The following is a 15,887-nucleotide window of genomic DNA, read 5'->3' as shown; positions in this document are numbered from 1 at the left end:
TTACAGATCTCTGTGAAGAGCTGGATGACAGCAGAGAGTTGACTACTAAGCCAAGGACCATCATGGGTGAAGGACAATTGACTCTGTCTCCATGGCAAAGAGTAAGCAATCATTCCTCTCAGCGCAGCTCTATTAGAATTCTGGTTCTATTCATTGTCGGTCAGTTCAGTAGCCACAGAAAAATTCATAATCTCAATATCACATCTGATAAGCATTTATACGGCACAACTATTTAGGAGGTCATAGATTTGAAGCCTTAGAGCAGTGCAGTGCCTTGACGTTTAAGAATGGACTATCCAGTTGAGATGTCTACATTATATTCCTTCAAGGATGCGGACATCTGATTATATGGTGTTCTAAAAAATCCAAAACATTTGTAAATGGAAGGAAGGAGGGAGGGAGGGAAGAGGTGTGGCGCAGCGGCTAGGGCGGTTGACATCTGGAGCACGGGGCTCCCGGTTCGATCTCCGGCGGCAGCTCAGCTCAGACCCCGTGACTCTGGGCAATAGCTCACATAATCTCCACGATGGCCCCTCAGTGCCTTGAGGCCCTTTGGGGTGATTATTTTGCGCTTGACAGATATCGGGTTATTTATTATAATATAAAATCAGTGAAAAGGGGTCACATATGGACTGACTTCCTGGAGGAACGTATTGGTCTCCCTCTCCCTGTTGTAGAGGAAATGCTTTGGCATATTTCACTCTCAGGGATGTGATAAGGATAGTGGCAGAATGCAAGTGTGAATCACTTTCAGAATTTTTCCTCCATCCACAGTGCTCAATTTCATAAACAAATTTCAAATTTTCTTAGGCTCAATTTACATGGCAAAAACATATATTCTGTTGGTCTGAGAAATTCCAGTCACAGACCTGTAGCCAGGATGGCAGCTTAGTTCAGGAACATGGATGCAACAAGCATGGCTTTCTGGAGATTCCCCTACAAATGAAGCGAGAATATAACTAGAGAAAGCGACTAGTGGAGCCTCATTACTACAGCACACGGGCATGGGAGAAAAAAAACTATTGAGTGCATAAAAGAACCTTTTCATGGGTCCCTTACTTAAGGGCATAACATATTCCATGTTCTTTCCTTGCAGAAGGATTCTCAGCTTGATGTTGGGAAATATCCAACTAGCAGTTGACTCCATACCAGATCTAATGCAGAGAAACACTTAATATTTTGGGCCGGACTAAAGAACCCTTAAATTGATACTATTTTTGAGTCGATACCCTATACACGTGTTTAGAATATCCCTCATAAGTCTGCATTTTCCTACCTGTTTTTGTAATTTCTAGGAATATGATCGAATATCAGATGTTTATCATGTCCACCTTCGAAAGAGGTTAGAAGACTGTAATTTTGGGTTGTGCTACTGGAGAGTTGAAGAAGGGTCTACATTGAGCGAGCTTTTAGCATATCCCTGATCTAGGTGCATTCTCACATCTGCTTATTGCAATTTGTATGATTATGATCAAATATAGGTTAAACATTGTCCCTACCTTCGCATAAGGCGATTCAAGAGAGTAATTCTGTGTGGTGCTACTGGTTTTACCAGGTACCTGAAGAAGGCTCTACATTGAACACCTGTGATGGGAGCAGAGAGGGTTAAGCACGCACCTTCCATTGCATATTTCATGTCCTGAGCAAAGAGGCTCCACATGACCTCGGCACTGATCTTCCCCACGTTCAACTCCTGAGGGAACCTGGGAGGGAGACGAGGACATACATTCATACGAAGCATTATCATTTTGCATTCTAATGGTGTTTTTGGAAACTCATGTTCAATAGCCCTCAACCCACAACTGATGCTGAGGCCTCCTGCTGCTGAAGACACACATTGTAGGCATTACAATAAAGGCCTGGGAATAATGCATTAGGTTGGCACCTCCTGATGGCAGAAGCAACTGTAACTGCAACTGGTTGCCTGTTATTTTCCTTATGGGTATTTACCACCCTTCTGCAAACTAGAGTTCTCACCTTGCCTGATGTCTCTGCAAGGACTAAGCAAAGCACAACAGGGGAGTTTAGAAAACTAGGAGAAGATTATTAAGAAAAGGAACCTGAGCTGAAAAGTGGGCAGATTTAAATGATTAAATATATAAGAGTGAGGGTGGTAGCTCTTAAGCATGAGGAGTAATTGCCTACATGGCTACAAAGCAACACCGCGCAATACAAATGCACATAACACAACGAGAATTTGGGCAATTTCCAATAGCCTAGTGAGTTCCAGTATAAATGCCAAAGCAGGCTATTTAATTTTCTACGATACAAGTAACAGAGGCCATCCTTAAAATTTCCTGATATGCTTAAAAAAATGGCAATTTACTTATTACGATGTATGAGTTCACCATATACAATACTGTCCGCTGAATTTCCTAATTACAGCCTGGAGATGTATTACAGCACACACCATGCAATGTCCACAGGGGCCTAGGGATTTCCCTAATATGAGCCACGGAATTCCTATGAAACAGACCAAGAATGTTTGCAAATTAAACCACAGATTTTCTCTATATTTTCAAGCCATGAAACATCACACAACTCAAATAGTTTCTACTAAAGATACAGGAAATTGCCCAGCACAAGGCTCTTGCTGTTTCTTCCTTGTGTACAGGGTCAGGGATGGGGTCCTGGCTGCCTCTATCTCACAGTCACACCGATGGAAGGACAGGGAGAATAAGAGTTCATCGTAACTGCTCAACTGGTCAGACACGCTGCCTACAGGATATTTATTCCATAGGCTCCAGTTTTGGGTTAGGAGGAATTCCAAGCGGCTGGAATTACTGTCACTGGCCTGTATTTACGAATGGAATTCTGCCTATTACATGTTAGACCCCCTCTAAATGCAGAATAATTATGCTGGCGCACAAGTTACTTACTTGTGTAACGATACAATAAGAGATACGATACGATACGATAAGAGACATTAGTTAGTGATAGATTCCTTAACTTAGAATATCCCCAGGCGTCAGAATGGATCCGCAAAGTTTTCGTCAGCAGTACCCTTGCACGTCGTAGGCGTCATCATGCAGCTCCGCGTACATCGTACACCGTGTTCTGGAGGTCTAAGATAGGACGCAGGCCCTTGTCCTTCTTTGGAATCAAGACGTAGTGGGAATAACAACCACAACCTACTTCTGACGTCGGAACTCGCTCAATGGCCCCTTTGGCCAAGAGGGCCGCAACTTCCAGCTGGAGAAGTGCCAAGTGATCCCCCGACATGCGGTGGTACCGAGGCGACATGGCTGGAGGGGTAGTCTCAAAGGGGAGGGAGTAGCCCCGTTGGACTATCTGCAGAACCCACCTGTCCGTAGCTACAGAAGCAGGGGACAGTGTACCCGGGTGCGGAGAGACATCCAGATTGCCTGGACCTTCCATATCACCTTCCCACTCCGGTTCATCCTCGCATTGAGCTGTGAGATGGTCCTCGGACACCTCCCAGTACTCCCCTTCGTCCACCGGCTGTGTAAGAGGCCTGTAAGGACGAGGGGCCCGGGGAGAGGGAATAAACTCACCACCTGGAATTGGAATCGGAGGATAATAGACCAATTCAGGGTCGACGTAGTCCAGCCCCGTAGGCAACGTTGTCGTGTCCGGCGTCGGCCCCGACGCTGGAGGCAGCGTCAGGCCCGGTGCCGAGGCCGGAGCGGTCGGCGCAGAAGCCGACGGCCCCATAGGGTATCCTGCCAGCGTAGCCGGGGCCAAAAGGCGGCAGCATGGGGGCAGAACCACCCCACGGGGCCCGAAGGCCCTCCGGAGGAATCCGGTGTGGGAAACAAACGGCGCAAGGCCAACAGGAATACCTGTATTTCTTCCGAAGTCGCGTGCGGGACCAGAAAAGGTGGGTAGGCCGCAGGCAACAACGGTGGCTCCACCGGAGCCGTGGGGGAGTGACCACCCACCCCCTCCACCGCGTCCCACGACCGGTGATTGGTAGACGAAGAGCAATGTCGCTTCTTCGACTTCTTATGGCGTCTTGACTTACCTGTCCCCGATTCCGACGAACGATGGTGTCGGCCCCGGGACCTGTCCCTTGACCTCACACGGGACCTTGAACGATGCAGAGCCGATTGCCGGGCCTCCAACAACTTTCGGGAACGCTCCCGCAAAGCCTTTGGCGCCATGGCCTGACAATTGAGGCACGCCTCGGGGTCAAGGGCGTGCCCCAAGCAGAAGAGACACACGTCATGTGGGTCCGCCACCAACATGGTCCGACGGCAGTCCCTACAGGACTTAAACCCGGGCATCCCTACTACACCAGGAGTAGAGTACTCGATAAAACAAGAGAAACAAGTCTCAAAAACGAAGTTAAAAGTTTAACTATGAGTACTGCTCTCTCGGATCTGCGCTTGCTGGCGTGGAAAGAGAAAGAACTGACGTCCGCATGCATGGGCGCGTCTAAGTAGCTCCGACGACGTCATCTCGGCGACTTGGACGCCAGCGACGTACGCGGAACCACACGACGACATCTACCAACGCGCAAGGGTACTGCTGATGAAAACTTTCCGGATCCAGTCCGACACCTGGGGATATTCTGCGGAAAGGAATCTATCACTAACGTGTCTCTTTCAGATATGACATTACTAAGCAGAATTATGCATGGTAGGTCCTATTCAGAGGGGCACCACAGTAGGTTCGCTTTGTGGCGGGTGTGGACAGAGGGCGGCTTACAGGAGGGGCAAACGGAATAATGGTTTTTGTAGGGGAGAGCTGTCAAAGAAGAAGTGTGGCTGGGTCCAGGAACAAGGCTTTCCAGCTGTTGCACAAAAAGCCTCGTGCAATGTTACTGTCTGGATATACAAGAAGGTAAAATCAGGCTTGGTGTTTCTGCTCCAAGGAAAACCAAGGCACCTGGCCATTTGTATTCAGGTGGAGCGATATCCACCCCAGGGATACCACTCAACCTAACTGGATATCAGGTCCACAGTGTGCACTTGATGGTATCCAGTAATACGAGGCACAACTTTTTTCAAGACCCTACATTCAACACATGCATGCTTGTATCCCAACTTTGTGATTCATAAGAGGATGAACTGCAGATTTCTATGTCCACAGGAGGAATGGCCGAATAAAAACCTGCCAGTACGGAAGCTATACTAATCATGGAGTATGGGGCGAGAACCTGCTGCACCCAGAAGAGGGCTGTGAACTACAAGGTTGTAACTTTGTGCTACTTCACTATCCTTCCCAATGATATTTCACACCCAGTGTGTGAACTTATGCCCAGCTTTCAAAACAATGCCACTCAAGTATGCATGTTAGTTGGGGAAACTATGGGAGGAGAGTTCACAACCATGAAAAATCAGTAGTGGGGAAAATAGGAAATAAAAGGTGTATAGTGCAAATGCACATTTCCACAAATAATACTACTACAGTAGTGGGGATGGAGAGTTGCAAGGATACTCCCTTGGGTATTTGCAATTCGATGGATAATTAGAAAGCATGGTAACTCAGTCCAACTTTTCAGCTTTGCATACAATCGTAGCTATTCCACTCGGTTGTCTCTGCTTAGGGTGTTGTAAAGAAAGTGGGAAGAGTATGGGATGAGGACCTCAAAGCAGAGACGGGGAGGTTCCATAACGATGCATGATTATTAATCAATAAGTGCTTCCACTACCCCTGATAAAGCTGAGCCCTTTTCAGAACTCAGTTATTTCAAGTCTGTTATTGATGCCACAAAATACTATGTCCTGCATAAAAAGTTGTAACAATTCCTAAGTGCTATTGCATTTTGGCGGTGCTGGCATGAGGCAAGCGCATAAAGGTTATTTCGTTTTCACAGTACTCTACAATAATACACAACCATAAATTTAAACTGGCATCCTATTAGCCATTGCACCTCCTACTTACTGGTTCAGGCAGGGTGTGTATGAATTCTTATCTTCTTCTATGATGGACACAATGAGGGTGATGAGTTTCGACCAGAAATCCAGGTTTTTGATGCTGGGCCCTTGCTCCTCGGGAGGCACTTCTCCTTTCTTTGCCTGTGAAAGGAGAATGTAAGGGTAGGCTCACAATAGACACTTATTCATGAGCCAATCCAGTCAGTGGCGGCCGGTATCAGGGATCAGTTGGGTGTGTATAAAAATAAACGTACCTGACCACAGTGTCGCTCCTCGTTGTCTCTCCGCGCCCAGAGCGGAAGCAGGAAAGCACCCAGGCTCCCAAAGCCAATCAGAACACTGCAATGCAGCGTTGTGATTGGTCTGAGCTCCGTGGTGCAGTGTTCAGACGGGGCCTGGGCATGTTCTCCACCCAGGCTGTAATGCACCCTGGGTAGAGAACATGCGAAGTGCGCATGACTGTTTGGGCAGCCTGAGACGGCCAGCCAAACAGTCATGCGCACCAACAGAGTGCCCACCACTCCTTCCCCTGCACTGAGAGCAGGGCAGCCCCGCCCCGCCTCGCCTGCAAAGCTACCACGGCAGGAACAAATAAAATGATAATAACCTCGAGTTATCATTTTATTTTGCTTTTTTTTTACACTGCAGTGGGGCGACATTCCTCTGCCTGAGCTGCCACTAAATTCCCATCCATCTATTTACCCTTTAATCAGATGCAGTTTAAGTTGATTCATCGTCCAAATCTTTAATCAAGTACGTTGGTGATGCTTGAGCATCTGTATTGGAAGTCAGTGGAATTTCTTGGTGTAATTTAATATCTCCCTTTGAAGGCCCTAACCTCGCCATACTGGTGAGTGTACAGAAATACTAGTAATACTACAGTCTGCCACATTGTCACTCAGGGATTGCCACCACTGTTATCAGTGCAGACCTTTCTAGGTAAAGCCAAGCTGCTCCTACTCACAGGGTCAGTTTGGTACTCCCGGCTGTACAGCTCATGGCAGTTGTTGAAGATGTACTCGTACGTCGAGTTGAGGCAGGCTTTCACACAGTCCTTCACCACTTGGCTGGCACGGGGTGGGCTCTGCAGCTCTTGGACCTGTGCGTGGGAATGGGTGAGAGGGGAGCACATGAAAACATGGACATATTAAGGATAGTCTTGAATGCCACAATCTTTAGACCAAAACAAGCACTTTCTTTCAAATCAAGGGCTCCTCTAAAGGCACAGACATCCCCGCAAACCTGGTGGAGAACTCCCAAATATGGCAGGCTGTGCTCCACAAGGGGAGCAGAGTACATCTCTCCGCGACACCAGGGTAATAGAATAAAGCCTGCCATAATCTAACTAAAGGCCTAACCTGATGATTCATTCTAACCCTATGCTTTCTTGCCTCTAGTGCCAGTGGCTCATAGTACCTTCATCCTGAAGAAAGTGATGCTTGTGAGCAGGTCCACCGTCGACTTAAGATCCTGCAGTCTTTCAGGGCTGCTGGCAGGGAAGTTATTCTGGAAATAAGAAAATTAAACAAGATAAGCAAAGTGTAACTGGCAGGAGCAAGAACTTCTGTGTCATTCCTATGTTCCCAGGACTGTGTTGTATACATTCCTTGTGGAACCCGCTTTGATAAATCCCCGTTTACGTGGCTTGAGGACCTGTTCACAAGGCATTCTTCATATTGTGTAACTCCACCCCTGGCTGAGCCACACCACTTTATGTAGAGACAATGTGCCCATTTATATGTGTAGGTATAATTTACTCCTCATTTGTATCTGAATTTCTGGGAGTAAATAACACCTACTCTTGTGACTCTAGAAGGATTTTTGCCATCCCCATGTAATATACTGGAATGTCACAATGTGAACTGTTTTTCTTGTTATGGTGACCTTTCCCTATGGTAATAAAGCAAAAAAACGTTATGCTTGATAAAATTAGCTCCTTGCAAAGAGTGCAATGTATTTAACCTGCTAAGATAGTGAACTCTCCCACTAGAAAGGCTGCAAACATTGTCTCCACTATTAAACCCACAGTAACCTGGTGAAGATTAGGGTTCTGAAATGGAGTGGACATATATAATGTTTGTATGGTTAAAATGCCATCTCTTTTCCTGTTGCACCCTGAAATGAGAACACTGGGTCTTGACAGGTGTTCCCTAGTTGCCCTCTTTCTTACTCGGTACATGGACAAGTCGATGCGGAGCGAGTTGTGTAGTTGGTCCAGGAGTTTCACAAATCTCTCTTTCTGTGGGATACAAGGAGAAAAACCAGATCAGTCTATGAATGATGCACCCAATAGGATACCCTATCCATTTGATCTTACCCTGACATCTTCTGTTTCCTCATGATTTTTGAGTCAATGCCTCTGCTCAGCATGCAATCTTATCCAGACCTAATGCACATCATACAATAGTACTGTTACATTGCTAAAATCCTATTTTTGGGGATACACTTTCTTATACACCTTCGAACTAGGCCAGCCACTGTATGGTTTGGGTAATATAGGCATGGCTTCTGCAATTCCAGTTGCTCTGCCAAATTTAAAGTCTCCTCCCTGAATGGTAGACATTTCCCCCCCCAAAGTGTTTCCTATGTGCACTGTGAGAACTTCTTCTGGGGGTGGGAGAGGGTGCTGGAGGGGAAGATGACTGCAGTCTAACATGCCATTGCAAAGGCAGCAAGGTAGACCAGCCAGCCTTCATGTTTTTCACTAAGACATAAACAAAAGCGAATGTACTTCACTGAAATCTAATAACTATCTCCCACATGCTCTTAGAGTGTCTACACGGTAAAACAACAGGTCTATGTATAAAACACAGAGGCTCAGATCATAAGAGGCCTGCAAATTGCATGGCATAACAAACAAAAATTGCACAACTGGTAAATGGGAATATTGTAAGGTACAAGACTTATGGGGTGCATAGTTTATTCCCAATACCTCTTTGTACACTTCTTACTGGAGGATATTTCATGAACAGCATCTGCAATCCAGCATTTCAAGGTGCACAAATCGAACATGCCTGCTATAGGACGAGAGCTTTACACCAGGTTTGACCCGGTAGACCCTCATGAATATGCAGTTTTCCCACAATGTTGTAATATTGAGTCAGGAGCAAGTGGGAATTCATAGCAAACTCAGAATTTGCACCCGCTGGGTATAGGGGCCAAAGTGTCTAAATGCAGGCAGATGACAGGGTACATGCAACACCGCACAAGAGGCTCCGGAAAGGTGACCTACAGGGTCAGGGTCGACTTTTCAATAAATCTCCTTTATGTAATATAGCCGCTCTACTTCTTTAATTGTAAAGTCCATGTGTGTGTGTCTGTCCTGGCTCTTCCCTTCACTTACCTCATAACAGATTTTATAAATGGGAAGCCCAAAAAACACAGTGGAAGTCATTCTACTATTGACATAAAAAATCAATCAATCAATCAATCAAAGGCATTTATAAAGCGCACTACTCACCCGGAGGGTCTCAAGGCGCTGGGGGGGGGGGGGGTCCGCTACTGCTCGAACAGCCAGGTCTTGAGCTTCTTCCTGAAGGAGAGGTGGTCTTGGGTCAGGCGTAGTTCGGTGGGGAGGGCGTTCCAAGTCTTGGCGGCCAGGTGGGAGAAGGATCTACCTCCTGTTGTCGCTCTGTGGATGCGGGGGACGGCTGCGAGGGCGAGACTGGTCGAGCGGAGGTGGCGTTTGGGAGCGTAGAAGTTGAGGCGGCTGTTGAGGTAGGTCGGGCCTTGGTTGTGTAGGGCTTTGTGTGCGTGGGTGAGGAGCCGGAAGGTGATTCTTTTGTTGATCGGGAGCCAGTGCAGGTCTCTCAGGTGTCTGGAGATGTGAGTTCGTCTGGGGACGTCGAGGATGAGTCTCGCCGAGGCGTTCTGGATCCGCTGGAGTCTCTTCTGGAGCTTGGCGGTGGTACCGGCGTAGAGGGCGTTGCCGTAGTCCAGTCGACTGGTGACGAGGGCCTGGGTGACTGTTTTCCTGGTCTCGGTGGGGATCCACCGGAAGATCTTACGTAGCATGCGCAGGATGTTGAAACAGGACGAGGAGACGGCGTTGACTTGTCTGGTCATGGAGAGGGAGGAGTCCAGGATGAAGCCCAGGTTGCGTGCGTGGTCTGTCGGTTTGGGTGCGTTGCCCAGGGCAGGGGGCCACCAGGAGTCGTCCCAGGCGGAGGGTGAGGAGCCCAGGATGAGGACTTCCGTCTTGTCTGTGTTCAGTTTCAGGCGGCTGGTCGTCATCCACTCGGCCACGTTTTTCATCCCTTCGTGTAGGTTGGCTCTGGCGGTGGCGGGGTCGTTGGTCAGGGAGAGGATCAGCTGGGTGTCATCGGCGTAGGAGATGATGTTCAGGTTGTGTTGGCGTGCGATGGCCGCAAGGGGGCTCATGTAGACATTGAAGAGGGTGGGGCTGAGCGAGGAGCCCTGAGGGACGCCGCAGGTGACTTCCGTGGCTTCTGATCTGAACGGGGGCAGGCGGACTCTCTGTGTCCTTCCGGTGAGGAAGGAGATGATCCATTCCAGTGCCTTCTCCTTGATCCCGACGTTGCTGAGGCGCTGCACTAGGGTGCGGTGGCAGACAGTGTCGAATGCCGTGGAGAGGTCCAGGAGGATGAGGGCCGCTGTTTCTCCGTTGTCCAACAGGGTTCGGATGTCGTCTGTGGCAGCGATGAGGGCGGTCTCGGTGCTGTGGTTGGCCCGGAAGCCTGACTGGGAAGGGTCGAGGGAACCAGTCGTCTCGAGGAAGGCTGCCAGTTGCTTGTTGATGGTCTTCTCGATGACTTTGGCTGGAAACGGGAGGAGCGAGATGGGGCGGTAGTTCTTGAGTTCGGTGGGGTCCGCCGTTGGTTTCTTTAGTAGAGCGCTGAGTTCGGCGTGCTTCCAGCTCTCAGGGAAGGTGGCGGTGTTGAGGGAGGTGTTGATGATGTCCCGCAGGTGGGGTGCGATGACAGCGTCGGCCTTGTTGAAGATGTGGTGAGGGCAGGGGTCGGTTGGGGAACCGGAGTGGATGGAGTTCATCGTGCTGATGGTGTCTTCGAGGTTGATCGGTGTCCAGGCGTTGAGGGTGGTGGTGGGGGGCGTTGGTTTGGTCGTGGGGAGCGTTGGTTGTGTTCTGAAGCTGTTGTGTATGTCAGCGATCTTGTTGTGGAAGTAGGAGGCGAGGGAGTTGCAGAGGTCTTGCGATGGGGTGATGTCGTTGGTTCCGGCGTTGGGGTTGGAGAGCTCTCTGACGATGTTGAAGAGTTCCTTGCTGTTGTGTGCGTTGTTGTCCAACCGGTCCTTGAATGCTGTTTTCTTGGTGGCGTGGATCAGTTGATGGTGCCTTCGGGTGGCGAGCTTGAGGGTAGTCATGTTGTCCGGCGTTGGGTCTCTTCTCCATGCTTTCTCGAGGGCTCGGCAGTTCTTCTTGGAGCTCTTGAGTTCGTCGGTGAACCAAGGGGCCTTCTTGCTTCCGGGTCTGCTGGGTGGGGTCCTCAGAGGGGCAAGCTCGTCCGCGCAGGTGGAGATCCATTTCGTGAGGTTGTCGGCGGCTTGGCTGGGGTTCGGTGAGCTGGCGGGAGGGTGCTGGCTCAGGGATGTGGTGAGTTGTTCGGCTGTGATCTTGTTCCAGCTTCTTCGTGCGGCCTGTTGCTGGTGGTGGTGGACCGTGGTTCTTTTGAAGGTGAAGTGGATGCAGCTGTGGTCCGTCCAGTGGAGTCCAGTGGCGTGGCTGAAGGAGATGTCTTTGCTGGACGAGAAGATGGCGTTGAGTGTGTGTCCGGCGAGGTGGGTGGGGGTGGTCACCAGCTGCTTGAGTCCGAGGGTGGCGAGGTTGTCAAGCAGGGTGGTGGTGTTGCGGTCGTTGTTGTTCTCCAGGTGGAAGTTGATGTCCCCGAGGAGGATGTAGTCGGCCGAGGGGAGGGCGTGCGGGCTGATGAAGTCGGCGATGTCTTCGCTGAATTGAGTGCGTGGTCCCGGGGGTCGGTAGATCAGGGTGCCTCTGAGGGTGGTCTTGGGGTCGGTGTGGATCTGGAAGTGCAGGTGTTCGGCGGATGTCAGGGTGTTGTCGGCGTTGGTCGAGATACGGATGGTGTCTCTGTGGATGATGGCGATGCCTCCTCCAGTCTGGTTGTCGCGGTCTCTCCGGATGATCTTGTAGCCCTCTGGGACGGCGATGGCGATGTCGGGCGCTGAGGAGTCGTTCATCCAGGTTTCCGTGAGGAAGGCAACGTCAGGAGCTGTGGTGTCAAGGAGGTTCCAGAGTTGAACGGCGTGTCTGTGGACAGAGCGGGTGTTGAGCAGGATGCACTTGAGGTGGTTGCTGCTGGTGTTCGGCTTGGCGGGTGCTGGTGCGGGGCAGGTCCGGATGCAGGTGAACTTGCAGGTGAGGCAGCTGAAGGGTCCGTGGGTGCGTCTCGGGGTGGCTCGGTAGCACCCGGGGGTTCGGCCGGTGTTGAGTGCGTTGAGGGTGGCGGCGTCGTAAGTCAGGCGGGTGGGCTGGGGTCTGCGGGGGCCAGGGGTCCTGGCGCTGGGCGCGGTCCAGGCGCGGACGGGCGCAGACGGGCTTACCTTTGGCGCACCTTCGGCGCTCATTCGGTGCTCCCGCTGCGCGCGTCCGCTGCGCGGTCGCTCTGGGGGCGTCATAAGAGGGGAGCCGGGAGGGAGGGTCTGCGGGGAGGCGGGGAGCGCGGGAACCAATCGGCGGGCGGGGGGGCGGGGTCTCGTGGGCAGCGGCGGGAAACCAGGGGGCTCGGTGGCGGCGCTTGGCGGCCCTGTGGCGGCTGGGGCGGCGCTCGGCGGCCCTGAGGTGGATCAGGCGGCAGGCGGCAGCAGGAGGTCCAGCAGGTAAGGAGCAGGCGGGAGGTGTGTGAGCGACCAGGCCGAGGGCACAGTGGTTCCTTTCTCAATATTCTGGGCGAGTAAACTAGACACTGCCTTAACTTAAGGCCAACTTGGTGCAGCAAGAAAGGGAAGGTGTGTGTTTCCACAGGCGTGTCAGTGTTCATGATTCCTGCCAGATGCACGTGCAGCAATGGGCCTGGTTCGTAACTAAGGGTTATGCAAAGCCTTACAGACTTCCTTATTTTCACTCCTCCGGCGCGTTCTTGTTCACTCTCACCAATGTAGAGACTGTATAGTGTCATTCTGAGATGGAGCCTAGGAAAACCATTGCACTAGAAAACTGGGTACGACTGGGGCAGACCGGTCACAAGCCTGTCTTGACACACATTTGATGCTGCCACAGACTCTCCTGCTATGCAAAGGCAGTGGTGTATCATGAATACTCCTGATTTTCCTATATGTCAGATGAAGTATACTGCTGGACTTACCCCGAAATTGGAAGCCGCAAATCGGTCCGAGGCAGACACGTTGGTGGAGGCAGTTGTATGGGCATAGTAGGCATTGATGTTGGCAAGTAAGGTGCTCATCACAGCTGGCACCCCAGGACACATGTACTTAGAAGAAAGGCAGGCAAAGTGGCTAAAGAAAAAGAGAGAGTTGGAAAATGATGATGTGTAAGAATGGTTCTACTGCTCTTATATCTTCCACAAACTGATGTAATTGGTTTAACATCCCTTTTGCATCTGTAACTAACTGTCAATAGTGATTAAAACATGTTTTTTGACTCTAAGGAAGCTCACTTTGTACAAAACATGGTGTGGGTCATTTACCGTTTGGAGTGATGGGAGAACTGCAGTAAATCAATGGTCCATGCAACTGCATCAACCTCAAAGTTGACACAGCTGATATATAGTGGAGGAAACCCCTTATTGACTGTTGGTGGAGCTACTGCTTTGAGTTCTACGCCGACTGATCACATGCGGACAGAGGGCTACTGAATGGTGGCTGTCTTTCATGAAGTGGAAGGTCTGCGCTTTTTAGGCCAGTACTGTGTGGAATGGTGGACCGAGGCTGGAAGGATTATGTTACCCAACCTGTAAGAATCTGTTCTTAGCACGTTGTGCTGTAGATTCACATGCTTCGCATACTCCTGCCACCTACTATTGTGTGCAGAGGTGTGCAAGTTGTTTTTCTTCTTTGAAAGTCTTTCGAGTCACGGGGTAAGGTGAAGACTCTTCTTGGTAATAGTGCACATGGGCATCAACTCCATTGTTAGATTGTTTTCCCGCAGGAGGGTGAGAATGGAGTATAAGCAAGTATCAGTAAAGAGATGTCCATGCATCTGAAGGTATAGATAAGAACTGCAACAACCATAGGTGTCCGGGGAGGAGGGTGGGCACAAGTGAATCCACAGCACTATAAGCCAAGAACAGATTCTTTCATGGTAACATAATCTGTTTGAGGCATGTGTGGCTGTAAATATATATGCATTACATAGACTGTATAGCAGTGTCCTCTAAAAGCGGCGGCTAACCAGTGGACGTTGCAGTTGTTTGAAAAAGTGTACGTAGCACCGCCAGTCCTAAATTAGCTTGTTGGTGTGCTAGAATATCCACACCATAGTGCTTAGTGAAAGTGTGTGGTGTAGACCATGTAGCTGCTTTACTAATGCCAGCTATTGGGATGTTGTCCAAGAAAACCATAGACGCCCCTTTTTTTGCGAGTAGAATGCACCCTAGGGGATATAGCTAAAGTTGTTTAGCTTTGATATAGCATGTCTGAATACATTTAAAGATCCATGTATAAATGCCTGATTTAGAAATGGGGTTTCCTTTATGAGGGGGTGCAAAAGTAACAAAGAGTTGTTTTGTTTTGCCAAAGTCTTTTGTTCTATCCGTATAATACATTAATGCTCTTTTGACATCTAGTGTCTGCAGAGCGCTTTCTGCCACAGAATATGCTTGAGGGAAGAAAACAGGTAGTTAACTGATTGGTTAATGTGGAAAGAGGCACCACCTTTGGAAGGAATTTTGGGTTGGTATGAAGAACTACCCTATCCCTATGTAGTTGGAGCAAAGGTTCTTCCAAAGTTAATGCCTGGAGCTGACTGACACGCCTAAGTGAAATGTTGCCAATTAAGAAAGCAACCTTCCAAGATAGAAATTGGAGGGAGAAATTGTGTAATTGTTCAGAGGGTGGACCTATAAGTCTTGTGAGAACAATATTGAGATTAAACGTGGGTGCAGGTGGGACTCTGGGTGGTATCACACTTTTAAGGCCTTGTTGGAAAGCTGTAATAACTGGAACTTTGAACAATGATACGTGTTGGCTGTTTTGTAGATAAGGAGCCACAGCCGTAAGATGTAAGCGTATGGAAATATAAGCAAGGCCAGAGCGCTGTAAATGCAAAAGGTAACAAATACTGTTTTGTACAGATGCATGGAGTGTATCAATATTTTTGTTGGGACAGTAAAAAAAAAAAAATTTGGCTGCATAACAAGCTCTAGTGGTATATTTATGTGCTTCATTAAGAATGGTCATACATTCTGGTGGCCAATTTAGATTCCTGAATTCTATGACTTCAGGAGCCGAATCGCAATGTTTAGCTCTTTTAGGTTTGGATGTCAGATTTTGCCATGGTTCTGCATGAGAAGATCTGGGTTGAGGTGAAGCTTCTTGTGTGGAACCACTGAGAGTTCGAGCAGTGCAGTGAACCAAGGCTGATGAGCCAATGTGGGAGCCACCAGAATGGAGGGCGAGAGATGTTTGCCTGAGCCTCCGGAACCAGAAACGGAAGAAGGAGAGGCGGAAAAGCATAGGCAAATATACCTGACTAACTCATCCGTAGTGCATTGCCTTTGGATAGAGGGTGTGGGAACCTGGAGGCAAAGTTTGGGCATCTTGTGTTCTCGGAGGTCGTAAATAGGTCCATTGTTGGAAACCCCCACTTGTGGAAGTAGAGGAGAAGGACTTGGGGGTGGAGTTCCCACTCGTGGACTTGTTGCTGCATCCGGCTGAGAAGGTCAGCAAATTGGTTGTCCGTACCCGGAAGATTTTCCGCTAACAGATGGATTTTGTTATGTATTACCCAATGCCAAATGGTCTGAAAGAGGTGTGACAATTGTAGAGAGTGTCCCCCCCCCTGTTTTTGTATATAGTACATAGCCGTCATATTGTCCATCTGGACTAAGACATACTTGCCTATGAGGTGAGGTGGGAGGAGAGAAATGC

General features: G+C 49.3%; 1 protein-coding gene across 1 annotated transcript in view; it reads right to left on the bottom strand.

Annotated features, from left to right (window-relative positions):
* The window catches only part of UNC13A (unc-13 homolog A), a 237,707-nt gene that overhangs the window by 59,357 nt on the left and 162,463 nt on the right, over window positions 1–15,887 (bottom strand). Inside the window, exons 22-27 of the mRNA XM_085640070.1 lie at window positions 13,145–13,295; window positions 8,014–8,082; window positions 7,260–7,349; window positions 6,808–6,942; window positions 5,851–5,984; window positions 1,618–1,703 (exon numbers count right to left, since the gene is read on the bottom strand). Coding sequence (XP_085496196.1) covers window positions 1,618–1,703; window positions 5,851–5,984; window positions 6,808–6,942; window positions 7,260–7,349; window positions 8,014–8,082; window positions 13,145–13,295 — 665 coding nt within the window. The remainder of the gene's footprint in view (window positions 1–1,617; window positions 1,704–5,850; window positions 5,985–6,807; window positions 6,943–7,259; window positions 7,350–8,013; window positions 8,083–13,144; window positions 13,296–15,887) is intronic.

Source organism: Triturus cristatus, chromosome 12 (assembly GCF_964204655.1).
Source record: "Triturus cristatus chromosome 12, aTriCri1.1, whole genome shotgun sequence".
Classification (NCBI taxonomy): Eukaryota; Metazoa; Chordata; class Amphibia; order Caudata; family Salamandridae; genus Triturus; species Triturus cristatus.
This window is presented reverse-complemented; position numbering and strand designations above follow the sequence as displayed.